At 37.9% G+C, this 16,507-nt stretch overlaps 2 protein-coding genes across 2 annotated transcripts; one reads left to right on the top strand and one right to left on the bottom strand.

Annotated features, from left to right (window-relative positions):
* The first annotated feature begins 2,678 nt into the window (after positions 1-2,678).
* coro1a (coronin, actin binding protein, 1A) lies at positions 2,679-11,882 on the top strand. The gene is made up of 11 exons (XM_084125860.1): positions 2,679-3,061; positions 4,699-4,902; positions 6,824-6,946; positions 7,490-7,619; positions 7,837-8,018; positions 9,216-9,335; positions 9,420-9,524; positions 9,616-9,761; positions 9,871-9,928; positions 11,145-11,360; positions 11,490-11,882. Exons 2-11 carry the CDS (start codon positions 4,705-4,707, stop codon positions 11,577-11,579), a joined length of 1,368 nt encoding a protein of 455 aa, XP_083981986.1. The 5' UTR covers positions 2,679-3,061; positions 4,699-4,704; the 3' UTR covers positions 11,580-11,882.
* On the bottom strand, positions 11,869-15,899 carry cldni (claudin i). The gene is made up of 3 exons (XM_084125874.1): positions 15,447-15,899; positions 14,084-14,216; positions 11,869-13,023 (listed from the first exon to the last, which is right to left on the bottom strand). The coding sequence occupies exons 2-3, from the start codon at positions 14,213-14,215 to the stop codon at positions 12,520-12,522; spliced, it is 636 nt and encodes a 211-aa protein (XP_083982000.1). The 5' UTR covers position 14,216; positions 15,447-15,899; the 3' UTR covers positions 11,869-12,519.
* Positions 15,900-16,507: the final 608 nt, after the last annotated feature.

The raw sequence follows: 16,507 nt of genomic DNA, 5'->3' as shown, positions 1-16,507 counted from the left end.
TACAGTGGGGAAAATAAGTATTTGAACACCCTGCTATTTTGCAAGTTCTCCCACTTAGAAATCATGGAGGGGTCTGAAATTGTCATCGTAGGTGCATGTCCACTGTGAGAGACATAATCTAAAAAAAAAAATCCAGAAATCACAATGTATGATTTTTTAACTATTTATTTGTATGATACAGCTGCAAATAAGTATTTGAACACCTGAGAAAATCAATGTTAATATTTGGCACAGTAGCCTTTGTTTGCAATTACAGAGGTCAAACGTTTCCTGTAGTTTTTCACCAGGTTTGCACACACTGCAGGAGGGATTTTGGCCCACTCCTCCACACAGATCTTCTCTAGATCAGTCAGGTTTCTGGGCTGTCGCTGAGAAACACGGAGTTTGAGCTCCCTCCAAAGATTCTCTATTGGGTTTAGGTCTGGAGACTGGCTAGGCCACGCCAGAACCTTGATATGCTTCTTACAGAGCCACTCCTTGGTTGTCCTGGCTGTGTGCTTCGGGTCATTGTCATGTTGGAAGACCCAGCCTCGACCCATCTTCAATGCTCTAACTGTGGGAAGGAGGTTGTTCCCCAAAATCTCGCAATACATGGCCCCGGTCATCCTCTCCTTAATACAGTGCAGTCGCCCTGTCCCATGTGCAGAAAAACACCCCCAAAGCATGATGCTATACACCCCATGCTTCACAGTAGGGATGGTGTTCTTGGGATGGTACTCATCATTCTTCTTCCTCCAAACACGTTTAGTGGAATTATGACCAAAAAGTTCTATTTTGGTCTCATCTGACCACATGACTTTCTCCCATGACTGCTCTGGATCATCCAAATGGTCATTGGCAAACTTAAGACGGGCCTTGACATGTGCTGGTTTAAGCAGGGGAACCTTCCGTGCCATGCATGATTTCAAACCATGACGTCTTAGTGTATTACCAACAGTAACCTTGGAAACGGTGGTCCCAGCTCTTTTCAGGTCATTGACCAGCTCCTCCCGTGTAGTTCTGGGCTGATTTCTCACCTTTCTTAGGATCATTGAGACCCCACGAGGTGAGATCTTGCATGGAGCCCCAGTCCGAGGGAGATTGACAGTCATGTTTAGCTTCTTCCATTTTCTAATGATTGCTCCAACAGTGGACCTTTTTTCAGGAGAAATCAGCCCTTTCCAGCCTTGTGGAGGTGTACAATTTTGTCTAGTGTCTTTGGACAGCTCTTTGGTCTTGGCCATGTTAGTAGTTGGATTCTTACTGATTGTATGGGGTGGACAGGTGTCTTTATGCAGCTAACGACCTCAAACAGGTGCATCTAATTTAGGATAATAAATGGAGTGGAGGTGGACATTTTAAAGACAGACTAACAGGTCTTTGAGGGTCAGAATTCTAGCTGATAGACAGGTGTTCAAATACTTATTTGCAGCTGTATCATACAAATAAATAGTTAAAAAATCATATATTGTGATTTCTGGATTTTTTTTTTTTAGTAATCTAAATAGTAATCTAACATAATCTAAAAACCCTCTTTTTAGATTATGTCTCTCACAGTGGACATGCACCTACGATGACAATTTCAGACCCCTCCATGATTTCCAAGTGGGTGAACTTGCAAAATAGCAGGGTGTTCAAATACTTATTTTCCTCACTGTATTTGCTATGTTTATTCTCACAGGTGTGTGCTTGTGTTACTTAAGTGACTTGTGTAAAGTTAAAATCACTTTTTTTTAAATTATTTGTATTTATTTATATTATTATGTTGCTCTATATATTAAATCTGTCCCTAACCTGTATCTAACTTTCCCCGGGGTCAAAAATAACTCTTAAATATAGTTCACCCAAAAATGTATTCTCCCTCATGTTGTTCCAAACCTGTATGAGTTTCTTATGAACACAAAATAATATGTTTTGAAGAATGTCAATAACCAAACAGTTGATGGACCCCATTGACTTCCACAGTATTTTTTTCCCTTTCCATTCTATGAAAGTCAGTGGGGCCCATCAACTGTTTGGTTACCCTCTTTAAAATATCTTCCTTTGTGTTCAGCAGAAGAAAGAAACTCATACAGGTTTGGAACGACATGTGGGTGATTAAATGATGACAGAATTTTAATTTTTGGCTATCTACTATCCCAGGTTTAAGGGATAGAGCCTAACTAGATGCATATAATTTTATAACACCACTCGTCACAATACATGATAATGCTAAATGCTTAATTACTGTGCAAAATACACAATGCCAGTGCCAGTTTACTTTCTTACTAAATATAAATCTGAACGTGCACATGATATTAACGTGACCTCTTTCCAACATGTACAGACGGATGGAAACATTTGTTCAAGACAAAATAAAAAAACAAAATGATTTATGACTTCGAGATTATTGTCAAATATTTTTATTTATAAAAAATAAATTAAAAAGCCATCCACACATAAAGATTTTAGAGTAGGCTAAGGTTAAATGAAACTAGTTCAAACCAAATACCGTGCTGTGAAAACAGGGCAAAACAAATGGATCTTTCGAACAGTGCAAGAAGCTTTCGGAATATTTATAATTTGGGATGACAAAATGTGTGGCTTATGTCAAGTTATCAAAGTTGTATTTGTACATTGCAGTTTTGGCGGAAATGAGGTGCATGCAAATGTTTGTAAGGGCGTCAGCTTTAATGCTGCATTTAACTACTTTGGCGTTTAGTTGCCTATTGTTAGAAAACAAAGCGTAGGAAAATTTGAGGGTGATAAGGGTTCGATAAAGTGATAAACATTCAGACAAACATGTCGGCAAAACCGCAAACTTTATACCAGCGCACGTCACGTTTGTGTTGCTATGACCACGATAAAGTGTGAGATCAAGCGGGGTTCAGCTTCATGCAACGTAAATCACTTTAAAAGGAAACATAAAGCGAGGACACCTCCCATTCTCATCTACATCTTAAACTCTCACTTCCTCCATGCTTTACAGTGAGATCTGGCCATAACTGTTGGCATTCATCCGCTTCTCTCCATCTGTCAAACGAGCCCAGCGCTTCATCCTCTCGCCTCAGGAGCCAGAGTCCCTCCCAGCCACAGTTCTCAGGTACAGTGCCCCGTCCCATCATCATATGGTGTGTTGTGCTCCTGTACGGTGTTTTTGGTAACCGTGCAGAACTTTGCATCTTTGCCCGCCTCTCAAAACCTAGTAAGCTGACTATCTAGACAGCCGGTTGGGCGCGCCTAGACGCTCCTATACGACCTAAAATGTTGTTTAGCTAAATAGGATTTGGGACCCAGCCCTAATCTGCAGATCTTTCCTAATACATTCAGTCTTTTTACTCGGTTTAGTACTGTTCCATAATATTGTTTCAACGAGAACTTCCATTGCTAAATGTATCTGCTTTTCTGAACTGTGGCAAGGCACGGTTAAACATTTGAGGAAGTTTTGTAAGAGAACTAAACCGTATTTCCAGAAAAAGGTGAAGCTGATATGACTGAGTTCTTCACTCATTCTCACAGATTTCTGCAAATATTGTAGCCTATAGCTATAAGAGTTTGCTCAATACGAGCTAGGAAGAAATATATAAAAAACAGATAAAGAATAAAGCACTGCAAAAAAAAAAAAAAAAAATCATTAAAATAATATTTTTTAAAAATCCTTAAAGGGATAGTTAGGGATAGATAGTCTCAGTCAGGATTATTATAGAAGTTAAATGAATGGAAACATTTGCACAGTCTTTCTGAAGCAGCATGCTTGTGTGGAAGGATGTGGTGTAACTGAAGTTCTGAACATCTCCTGCGCTCCAACAGTTGCTGTGGTGTTAGTCCAGTTACAAGTTTCCTCTCTCCGTCTATCTAATGCTCACTTTCTTTTGCATCTTTCATTTCATCTTTCAGATTATTTCTGTGAGCATACAGGGCTTCAGATATGCATTGCAAATGAGAGTGACATTTGTTAGTCAACTAATTAAGCATATGCACAAGACTGCGTTTGATGTGATGAGAAATGAAAAAGGCATCAAAAAGAGAGAGATATAGATGAGAAGAGGGTATACAGCTAAGCGCTTTATCACTAAAACCTGCAAACAACATGGCATCAGACTTAGAGAAGTGGCATTTCCTTCTCATTTACTTCATGCTAGTTTCCTCTTTCCTTCCTCTTTCTTGGGGCTTATTGCCTACATACTGTTTTAAACATTGAAAGATTAAAAAAAATCTGTAACTATTCATTTACAGGAATTCATTCAAATTCAAGAGAATTTAGTTATTAAACCAAGAATTAAATTTGAGTGCAAACATACTGAAAACAGCGAAGAGTTCAGATCATCATCAAATGCAGTAACTGGAGTCAGCCATATTCACCACAAATTACAAATACAGAAATAACTGAAAAAACAGCTTCCTTCAATGAATATATTACCGTGTTGCCTATATTAAGATGCAAATTTTTCAACCCACAAAAAGAAAACTTGCGACTTTCGATTATGCATACGGCAGACACTTTTATCTAAAGCGACTTGCATTGCATCAAACAATTCATCAGTTCATGCGTTCTCTGGGAATCAAGCCCACAGCTATTGCATTGCTCACACCATGCGCTATTGTTTGAGCTACTGGAATGTTTGAAAGTAATGATGAAAACCATCATACTTAATTTACTTTTCCAGTTGTTTCTCATATTTATGTGTTTTCTCTCTCCATCCCTGTGTCTCCTCCTCCTCCTCCTCTGTCATTCCTCAGGTCATCATGTCTAGGAAGGTGGTCAGGACCAGTAAGTTCCGCCATGTCTTTGGCCAGGCGGTGAAGGCAGACCAGTGCTATGATGACATCAGGATCTCCCAGATGACCTGGGACAGCAACTTCTGCTCCGTCAACCCCAAGTTTGTGGCCATGATTGTGGATGCCAGTGGTGGAGGAGCTTTTATTGTATTGCCACTGAGCAAGGTGCATCCAGATTAAGCACTCATTAAGCTCAAATTAATTGCAGTAGAGAGAGAGAGAGAGAGAGAGAGTGAGAGTGAGAGAGAGAGAGAGAGAGAGAGAGAGAGAGAGAGAGAGAGAGAAAGAAATGCCAATATTAAGATAAAGATATTAAGTTAGTTGGACTTGATAGTTTTAGGTCCAACTGTAGTTTTAACCCATTATCTGTTTCAAATGATCTTCTGAGGTGAATTTGAAAATCCACATATGTCATGCAGTGTTTGTCTAAATAAGGAAGTTCAAGGTTGAGTTTCATATGTACGTGTCACCAGACCTAGCATCTCTTCTCTTTCTGCTCTCTTGCATCTTGTTTTTGCCATATTTGGAGTGCGCTGCTGTCAACCCTGCACAGGATGTGGTGACAGCTTGCAGATTGAGTGAGTGACAAAAACTATGAGAAAAGGACAGCTGCCATTTAGACTTGATGTGCCTGCTTTTTTCTTGTGATCAGCTTGGTTCAAAATTTGATTGTGTACTTTTTACTTCATAAAGCTTTCTGATATTTTCAAAATACCACAATATTTCATATGTGGGGGTGGCAATATGGTGGAAGCTATTTTTTTGTCTTCCTCTTTTTGTTGCTGTTGTAGAGTTTATTTCATATGTCATTTATTTTTCATCTCCTCAGTCCATCATCTCTGGTCCTCTGTTTCTATATGTTACTCTGCCTGCACTCCTGGGTCTTATGCCAGAGAATGAATGGGAGATCTGTCATATTCAATCTGCTGTGCATCTTACACTCGATGCTTTGCTCAATGGCAGCCATTGTTTCACAATGAACATGAGAATTCGAGTCAAGCCCTTTCATTTCGTTTGGGTGGCTTGAGGAAGTTTTGAAAGCTCAGTTTTGAGACTGATAACATGATCATCAGGTTTTCTACACACTTGTGAAGTTCACAATGTCATTAAAGGGGGGAATATGAAATTCATGTAAAAAAAAAATTGTTGACTTTTTATTCAAACTGTCATTCTGATACTATAATTTGTAATTCATATTTTGGATTAAATTAAATATTAATGTAGAACTAGTGGTTTCAGAATTTTGGACCCCATTGTACCATAAGTTAGTTAGACCCTTTAGGAAAATAATTTGAACTTAACCAGTCACTTTCTCTGACAATAATTAAATCATCTTTAGGCTACTGTTATTTAAGTGTAATTCAGTAATATTAATAATATAGTATCAGGGATATTGTATACTAGTATAGTATTTATTAATATTTTGAATTGTCTGTTCACTTTTCATTTATATTAATCTTTTAAATAATTCTATTTAGCTTTAATTTATTTTATTTCAGTTTCAAGTTTTAGTAATTTTAGTACCTCAACTTCTTTTCTTTCAGTTAACTTTTCATGTCAAATTTTCTGTTAAGGTTTTTAAGTTTAGGTTTTTTAAACTAATATTTATATTTTATTTTAACAATAATAATGCTGCTTAAGTCCACTTAAAAATATTTTTTTCAAGTTCTTACTCATGCACTGCAGCCCCTGTAATAATTTATAGACTGTTCCTGTACATGGACTTGCACTCAGCACTCACATTTAACAATAGGATTTTTGCAGAGTGAATGTGCTCTCCTTGTGCATGATGGGAACTCATGCACGGTGCTGTCCTCTCTAAACGGGTTAGTAGTTATTAGGCGTAATTGAAGGCATAGCTGTAAAATTGAGATCAGCTGACACAGCCCTCCTCATCTGTCTGAGATCTCTCCTGCTCTTTTTCTGCTCTGTTGGTCAAAGTTTCAAAGAGTTCATATTCTATGTTTAGTCATTTGAAGGACTTTTACATGGGTCCATTTGTGTACATTTGTGTTTTCGCTCCTTCATACCAAGGTTTACCTTTGTAACCCATTTGTCCCTTCTGGGTCTCTGATTTGTGTTTTAGACGGGTCGCATCGACATGTCCCAGCCCACTGTATGTGGTCACACTGGACCCGTATTGGACATTGAATTCTGCCCACATAATGACAACATCATTGCCAGTGGCTCTGAAGACTGTAGTGTCATGGTGAGTGACATGTGCCTTTAGCTTATTGGCTTGATCAAATTACATTTATGCACCAAAACAGTCAATACTCATACTAAAGTGAAAATGCTAATATAATCCATAATTATCGGACCAGTGCCATCCACATTTACCGATTATTATAAATATCAAATCAATTAATGAATAATAAAATTCTGTAGACAAAACAGCAGCTCATATTAGGCTTGCTACAATATACGGTAATACCGGTTATGTGGGATGATGTCGGTATGAAAATATATACCGGTTTAAACAGTGCCTTTATCAATCCTAATGAATGTTAAATAATGCTCATGTGTACAGGTACTTTTCATAGACAGCAAACACGTTCAATCTTTTAAGTGTGTAAATTAATAATTTATTTTACATTTATTTTCTATTTCTATTTAAAATTGCTCCATCTAGCATCCAACCAGCTGTAATGCTGGAATAACAAATTTGAATGTGGAAACCGTACTGGTGTGAAAAGTATGATCTAACTCACACTACTTATTATAACATAAGGTCAATGTTGTTATGTAATAGATCTGGGAGATTCCAGAGGGAGGTCTCATATCGCCCCTGAAGGACCCAGTTGTGAAGCTGGACGGGCACTCTAAACGTGTGGGCATCCTCAGCTGGCACCCCACTGCCCACAATGTGCTAATGAGTGCAGGTAAACCAACATCAGACATCCACCCAACAGCCAAACTTTTACAGTTGGTGGAATGGTGGCGCCCTCTGCTGACTCTTCATACACTTCTTTAGGTTTATCATAAATTTGACGTTTCTGTTTCCTTATCTCTCTTTCTTCCACATCAATCTTCCTCCTTCCCCCTGTACTCTTGATTTACCTTGTCGGCCTTTCTTTCTCTCTTGGCTCCTGTCTGCAGGCTGTGATAACGTGGTCATCCTGTGGAATGTGGCTCGTGGAGAGGCAGTGGTGCGCATTGACTCAGTGCACACTGATCTGATCTACAGCGCCTGCTGGAACAGAAACGGCTCTCAGATCCTTACCGCCTGCAAGGACAAGAAACTACGAGTGTTCGACCCCCGCAAGGGCTCCGTCATCAAAGTGCGTGCATCCCTTCAATGTAAAACGTGATAAAATAATGCTAACCGAAGTGAATAATTTTTTTTTTTTTAAATGTATGGGTTTAAATAAGTAATGTATTTTCATTGTTTTCCATTCACATTGATTTTGTTGTCACATCTAGCAATTAGTTGTCTTGTGGTGTTAGGATTTTGCTGTACTTAAAAAGATCAGTTGGGTTTCATGTATTGCATCAGTGGGTTTTTTTTCAATGTTAATGCAAGTATTCAGAAAACTTGAGATTGAGCACATGATACCGATTAATTTAAAGCCGCAGTAATTAAAAGGAAATCTTAGTGTTAATTTAATGTTTTCTTAAGGTGCAGTAACATCAGTCATTTATGAATCACAGCTCACCTTCTGTTAGCCAACGTCATGAATCCTCGTAACCAACTTGAAACTGTTGCGAAATCTGCATCGTGCAAAATTCCCGATTGCATTAATTCCTTTTGAAATTACTTCGATTCGCCCTTTTAAATACAAAAAACAGTTAATGTGACTGCATTTTTTGTCTTTTAACATTTTACATCCAGTGAATGCATTTAAAGTAATTAACTAAGTAAGGGTTAATGCCCGACGAGGTGTCCATTATCAGGTATTAATGGACGACGGCGAGGCGTGAACCGTCCGACGCGCAGCGGAGTCCGCCGAAGTCCATTAATACCTGACAATGGACACCTCGAAGGGCATTAACCCGCTTATACCATGGTCACTTACGAAAGAAAGAAATATTTAATCAATTAATAATACTTTACTGTGTTTTAGAGTAAAAATCGTGAGGGTTTTTATTTATTAAGTCGAGCGCACTATTTAATATCTCCCGTATACAGGCGTTGCCAAGCAACGTGGCCACAGCGACCCGACCGCAGTTGATCAGTGAGTTTGAGCCAGCGCAATCATTTAGAACTGTCATCAGGCAAATTGACAGGACGCCTTTCCTAGGTGTACATTATCACTTTTTAATGGGCACCCTGCAGCCAATCAGAATCGAGTATTCACCCAGACCATGGTATAAATCAATTTAACGCAAACTATGCCTTTATTTATTCCAATTTACAGTCTGAACATTTTTTATAGTGTTCTTTTATAGCTTATTATAGTGTCTCTTTCTTACACCTTCCTTTCTGCCAGCTTATTCACTACTCATGTGACCACTCTCTGTGTATATGTGTGTTTCAGGAGAAGGACAAGCCTCATGAAGGTTCCAGGCCAATCAGAGCTGTGTTTGTGTCCGATGGCAAGATCCTGACCACCGGTTTCAGCCGCATGAGTGAGCGGCAGGTGGCGCTGTGGGATCCTGTGAGTACATAATGTGCTTCAGAAGCTCTCTTTTTCAGTTTTACAAACAAGTGACTCACAAAAGTGTGTTGTTTGCGGTTGCAGAACAACTTGGATGAGCCCTTGACTCTGCAGGAGCTGGACACCAGCAGTGGAGTGCTCTTACCTTTCTTTGACCCTGACACTGGTGTGGTCTACCTTTGTGGCAAGGCAAGGATCCAACACAAGTTCAAGTTTTATGATCATGAAGAGTTATTTGTTCATAAAGTTGTATGTGTTAAAAGTGCATATGGTTTGACAGGGCGACAGCAGCATCAGATACTTTGAGGTGACAGACGAGGCTCCATACGTCCACTATCTCTCCATGTACAGCAGCAAAGAGAGTCAGAAGGGCATGGGCTACATGCCTAAGAGAGGCCTGGAAGTCAACAAGTGTGAGATTGCAAGGTAAACACGCCCAGCCTTTCACCAATGCCCATTGTGGTAGTTGCTTTGTCCCACAAACATTTAAAAAGTTCAGCATTTTCAATTCTTGATTATTTTATATTTATTTCAGGTTCTATAAACTTCATGAGAGAAAGTGTGAACCTGTTGTTATGACTGTGCCTCGTAAGGTAAGTTTGGATTTAAAGTCAAAGATAGGCTTAAATGTTGTCAAACATTTGGGGTCAATACGATTTTTGTTTGTTTGTTTGTTTGAAAGAAATAGTTTAATTCAGCAAGGATGCATTAAAGCTACACTATGTAACTTTTTGGAGAGAAAAAAAAACATGTTCCAAACCATGTCTTTACTTTAACCAAATACCCTTTTGATAAACCTATAATAATGATATTATGATATGTCTTAATCATTAATTTGCCTGTGCATGTCAGCTAAAAATTTGCAAACGAACAAGAAAAATGTACTGTTTATCATGAAAAAGGGCTGGCCTCCACAGAATTATCTATAATCTATCTGCTCTGTATCCATGTGTGCACATTCATCCATTCTTACTCAAGACGCATGCCATTTTATTTTTTAACCGCTAGAGGGCCGAAAGTTATATAGTGTAGCTTTAAAGGTGCATTGTGTAATATTTAGGAGGATCTGTTGACAGAAATGCAATATCATATACATAACTATGTTTTCATGAACCGTTATGTTTTTATTACCTTAGAATGAGCCATTTCTATCTACATACATGTTTCTACAGTAGCCCTAAACGGACAAACGCATTTTGTCACTATGTTGTTCTTTGTGCAAAGAAGCTAGCTAAAGTCAGTGAATAAAACACTGACACAATGATGAACAAGTAACAATAATATTCACAATAACATATCGTTTTACTGAATAATTAAGTAGACCTAATTTCTTAATTTATCTTTGTAAAGAAACCTCATTGCTTAACTGGCTCTGCTGTCTCAGACAAGGACTTCTTTTCCTGTCTGCCACCATAACTTCTGTTGGTTGCAATTCGCAACCTCACCACTAGATGCCGCTAAAACATTACACAGTGCACCTTTAATTGAACAATTAATTGAAAAAGATAGAAAGGACATTTATAATGTTGCATATAAATGCTGTTTATTTGAACTTTTTATTCATCAAAGAATCCTAAAAAAAGTATCATGGAATCCACAAAAAAATTAAGCAGCACAACTGTTTTCAACATCGACATTTTCTTGAGCACCAAAGCAGCATTGAATGGTTTCTGAAGGATCATGTGACTCTAAATATTGAAAATTCAGCTTTTAAAAACAAAAAATCAATTTTTTTTTATTGATGGTGTTTGAATGCCACACAGTTGATTTATGGCATCTTAATCCAACTTTATATATTCCTTGCTTTAGTCTGACTTGTTTCAAGAGGACCTTTACCCTGACACGATTGGTCCGGAGCCATCGGTGGAGGCAGATGATTGGTTTGCTGGTAAAGATGGGGAACCAATCCTGATCTCCTTGAAAGATGGTTTTGTGGCTACCACCAAAAACAAAGAGTTCAAAGTCATCAAAAGCTTGATGGCCACAACATCCTCTTCCTCGAACAACCGACAATCTGACAGTGGGGTACGAGAACAGATAATTACCCCAGCCTTTTTAATGCATTTTATCTAACCCCAAACATAGTGAATTGTATATAAAACTGAGTTTCTGTAACAAAAAATCTCATTCTAGCTTTCTTTCTTTTACACGCAGGACGTGCAGGCCTTGCAGAATGAGGTGAAGGAGCTGAGAGAGATGGTTGAGCAATTGACCAAGCGTGTGAGCGAACTGGAGAGCAATTAGCTGAAGAGAGACCCCAGTAGAATGAGATTTAAAAGAAATATGCAAATTGACACATACAGTATAAGATGCGTGAATAATGAAATTGTAAAAGGTTCATATCAGAAAGATTTGTAGAATTATGCTAAAAGTTTTCATTGGATACCATTTTGCAGTCCATTGCAGACCAAATTTTGCTCTTCAGGGATTTTACTTTCTTTTCTTTTTTTAAAGATTTTTTAAAAATGTGATTGAATTTGTTTGAAGCCCATTTTAATATATGTTTTATAGGATTTGAAATAAAGTTCAGTGTTATTTTAACAAAGATTTATTTATGTGTCAAAAAGTCATTGTTCATTCTGCACACACAAATATCTTAAATCAGGCAGTTTTTATTGAAAATATATGAAAGACAACAGAAATGATTATGACCAAATACACAATACACACACACACACACAAAAAAAAAAACTTAGTGAACTAACAAAAAATTGTGTAGCAACTACTCAAAAAACATTTCCTAAAAAGTTCTTGTAAAGTTTGTTATTACTCAAAAATATGCCAAGTAGCCTAAACACTGTAACGTTTACAACCGCATTTATTCAGTAGCATTTTTTGAAATGCCAAGGACAGGCACAGATACAATGACCTGAAAGTATTTTGGACACAAGCTTGGCCCATCCCTGAATTTTAATAAACAAGTGCATAGTGTATTAGCTGCACTGAGAAATCGCAGCAGTGAATTGTAAAAGATATAAAACCAATTCATTAAAAAGCTTAAAGACTGTATTTCTAAACGCTCCAAACAAGTCATATTTACATTTTTATATATCTCATGTAAGTTTTTCTAATTTCCTACCAACTACTAAAGACTACTTAGCCTACTAACATTAACCCGTTTTAGACTCCAGCTATAATTACTGCGACTACTTATTAGTTTAACACATTTTTTTCTGTATCTACACTACACATAATTCTTGCTTGGTGCAGATGCGTTATTGCTGTAGTATTTGGCGGTTCCGCTCGATCCTCCAAAGCGGGGTCTGCTGAAGCAACACAGCAGGCCTCCGGCCAGCAGGAGCAGGGTTCCTCCTCCCCAGCCCACGAAGATACATGCACCTATCTCTCTTTTATGAGACGCATCGACCAGTGGATTGTTGAAGTCGCGTATGATATTATTTGCCGCCCAGCTGACAGGGATGATCAGCAACAAGCCCGCGATGATCAGCCCAATAGCGGACACCAGACTCACTTTGGGTTTGACATCTTCGTTGTCAATGCAGGTGGTGAAGTCGGCTCCGACGCACAGAATGAGCAGGGACAGGACAGCGAGCATACAGCTGATGATGGTCATGGCACGGGTCGCCTGAAGTTCAGAGCTCAGGATGAGCATTGAGTCAAAGAACTTACACTGCTGCTGTCCGGTACTCTGAGACACACACTGCATCCACAAGCCCTCCTCCTGAACCTGTGAGGAGAGAAACAATTATCTAGCTTTATTTATAGGCGTACAGCTTATTCATGGAAAATATGGCCTGAGGGAAGTTAGTTTTAGATATCGTCAAATAACAAAATATGAAATATACCCTCCCATCCACATAATTCTTTCAAGTATAACGAATAATTATTTATTTATTTATTTTTTATAACCGAATGACGCTCCATACACTAAAGTACACAGTCTCCATCTCTCTGTAGAGTATGCATGACACATTATATAACCTAATATTAGAATGATTAAAGTCAACATGAAATCAAAATGAACTATCTTATTTTTTATGGAATATTGAATGGATTTTTTTTTTTTTATGGAATATTTAATGGTAAATGATTTTTTTTTTAATGGAATATTGCTGTATTTATTATAAATGATTATTTCCGTGCACATATTTTAAATTCATGTGCCCTCGTAATCTTTTATCAGAATAACTTCCTCTCCCTCTTGCAGCGGCATCTCTTCTCTTATTTGCTTATCTGATGATGTGTTTACTGGCTTGAGGGCGGGATCAACCTGTCACTCACATTACGTCAGAGCAGTAGCAAACCACAACCATCCAACGATCCAATCAAATCCCAATTGACCAAATGAAGTCCCGTCCTACTCGTTTTTTTCTTGTTCGAGAAGCTGTTTCATTCGGATATATGTCACAATTGTGTCATTCCGACTTTCAGAATATACCATATAGATTCCCATAGATCAGTGGTTCCCAATTCCAGTCCCACTGCTCTGCACATTTTGCATGTCTCCCTTATTTAACACACCTGAACCAGATCATCAGCTCATTAGGAGAGACTCCATGAACTGAACTGAGTGCGTCAGATAAAAGAGACATACAAAATGTGCAGAGCAGTGGGTCACGAGGACTGGAATTGGGAACCACTGCCATAGATCATTTTATAGTGCTTTTGTATCATTTTGCTTGACAGGACCTAATCTTTAGTCATTCTGTTAAAAAGATCTCTTTTTATAATTTTTTTATTTTTTATTAAAAAATAAATATTATTTTTCTTTTAATCAAAAAGTTTACCTGTGCAGTGATAATGTTCTGACCAATAAAGGCAGAAACCCTCCATCTTGGAACAGCAATGGTCACGATCGCAGCAATGAGACCTAAAATTCCCAGTGCCACACACACGATCTGTACAGCAGAGGAGCCCATTCTGAAAGAGTAAGGGAGATGGTGTTAAAACTAAAAGACCAAAAAATGGCATGACAAAATATAGGCGACAAAACCAGTAGTTTCCTGTTCACTGCTTCCTGATTGTGTTATTGATAAGTGGTATGTTTTATAATATTCTAATCTAGTTCTTACGTATTTGCACAGAAACTCAATGGCTCCTCCCTTTAGACAGGCCCATACAAGAATTTGTATCTTAGGGCTATAGCAGAAAAAAAACATCAACGCAAAGAAAACTCACATCATAAAGCAAAAGCCTCAAGTCTCAACAGGTTCTAACAATCTTTATCTGCACTTAGTGAACTGCCACTCCCAGAGAGGGGTCTCAGGTTCCGCTCATTCCATTCTATTTGGTTCTATTCTTTTCGGTTCTATTCGGATGCAGGGAAAAAAAAATTTTGTAACTTTTTATTGAACTGTTCTTATTTCTGTACGCCCGCTTCCCAAATGCCTGTGGCTTTTTATTCATGTCGATCTCTCTGAACTTCTCTTATATTTCCTCAGGATTTGCTCTTGGCCGATTCATAAAACTACTGTTAGAATGTGTGGACTGTAGACCCCGTATAGTGCAGTGTATTTTCTTCCTACTCAGCACAAAGCACCATGGATTGGTGAGAAGGATAGGATGGATAGGGAAGGGGTGAACAGGTGGTGCGTGGGCACCAACAAAATGACTAACGGTAATTGTGGCTGCTTTTAGTTTACTGTGAATCATTCAACAGCTCTCTGAGCGATTAACATGCTGTTCGGCTCCTTTAAAATTGTATTATTTCCATCTAAGCAATGATAATTCTGCTCTTAACTGAGCTAATCATGAATGAGTGAGGAATTTCGTTTTTTATGTATTCATATGTGCTATACTGTCCAGTTTTCAGGTCAGTTACACATTATAACAATATTAACAGAAAGAGAAGTCCATAGTGAAACATTACCTGTTTATTTTGTTTCTCAATATGACGTGCTTCAAGTAATTTTTGTAATATAACGTTTTATGTATGATGTTACATACAAAGACAACATGAAACATTTTAACAATGTCATACACTTAAAAAAAAAAAAAAAACCCATCTAAACATGGATATCTGCCAGGACTTACTCAAAATACTTGGACATAACACAATACACAAAGGCACCACCTTATATAAAATCATTTATCCTTCTTTTTAAATAATTTATGTAACCTTGCAAAAAGGAAAAAAAGTTTGAACATTACCTTTTATTGAAGCTCTTTGAAGACAATTTCTTTTCGGTTCGTCTTTAAGTTTGTCTCCCACCTTACCAAACGGTTACCTAATGAAGATGTTGGGATGTGGGGCTGCTTTTGTAGAGGAATGCGATGGGTGGGGAATGAGACAGAGGCGGGTTGGTAAAGAGGAAAAGGCCAGACTGGACTTGTTCTTTTTCATTCTACTGCTTTCTTCATCTCTTTTTATATCGCCTTCCTCTGATCTTTTTTTTCTTCAAAAACAAAATATTCATACATACACTAATATCATACAACTATTTTTTTTCCCCACTGTACATCACGTTTCCGTGCAACTAAATGGAAACATGCGTTCAGGAGGGTCCAGCATCATGATACTATGAATCATAATTTCTTTGAATCTTCTATCACAATGACATCTCAAAAACAACCTCAACCTCTCGTCATAAGCTCTGCCCAGTCACCATTGAAACCGCACCTGACAAATATAAACAAGTTAGAGTGGGTGGGTTTAAATTGTGAAACATCGGGATTGGGAGACACATCGTCATAACACAGCTGGGTTAGGCAAGAATGGATTCATTTGTAAATAAGAGATTGGAAAGACATAGTTTAAGGAACAAAAATAGAGCCAGGAGAAGAAAAGGTATCAGAAAGATTACGACACGACTCTCGGTCTCACAGTCTCTCTCTTGTCTGTTTTTTTGTGAACTTAAGAGTATTGCTGATGAGGCACTGATATATAATGCACTATATGTAATTCTGATGCTGGAAAAGAAAAATATGAGGAAAATTCCAATGACACCATTTATTTAAATTAGTTATTTGACTTTTATTTCATCATTGTGCCTCACTTTTTGTGTGAAAACAAACAAAAAAGAAAATGTCATCAGCAAACACAATGACTATGAGTTTTAGTTATGCCTAAAAAATGCATTGATTGATAAAATCTAAAATGAAAAGAATCCTGAGTCTACAGGAGACACTGTCATGTCTTAAAGGGATACTCCACTTTTTTTGGAAATAGGCTCATTTTACGACTCCACCAGAGTTAAACAGTTGAGTTTTAC

This window comes from Abramis brama (assembly GCF_963993115.1).
Source record: "Abramis brama genome assembly, chromosome: 1".
Classification (NCBI taxonomy): Eukaryota; Metazoa; Chordata; class Actinopteri; order Cypriniformes; family Leuciscidae; genus Abramis; species Abramis brama.
This window is presented reverse-complemented; position numbering and strand designations above follow the sequence as displayed.

What these genes read in the sequence shown, in the direction of transcription:
- coro1a (XM_084125860.1), top strand. Translation starts at nt 4,705, where the DNA reads ATGTCTAGGAAGGTGGTCAGGACCAGTAAGTTCCGCCATGTCTTTGGC. An exon ending in CAATGTGCTAATGAGTGCAG is followed by an intron (nt 7,620 to 7,836) that starts GTAAACCAACAT and finishes TCCTGTCTGCAG; the next exon opens with GCTGTGATAACGTGGTCATC. An exon ending in TTATGACTGTGCCTCGTAAG is followed by an intron (nt 9,929 to 11,144) that starts GTAAGTTTGGAT and finishes TCCTTGCTTTAG; the next exon opens with TCTGACTTGTTTCAAGAGGA.
- cldni (XM_084125874.1), bottom strand. Translation starts at nt 14,215, where the DNA reads ATGGGCTCCTCTGCTGTACAGATCGTGTGTGTGGCACTGGGAATTTTA. An exon ending in AGAACATTATCACTGCACAG is followed by an intron (nt 13,024 to 14,083) that starts GTAAACTTTTTG and finishes CTCTCCTCACAG; the next exon opens with GTTCAGGAGGAGGGCTTGTG.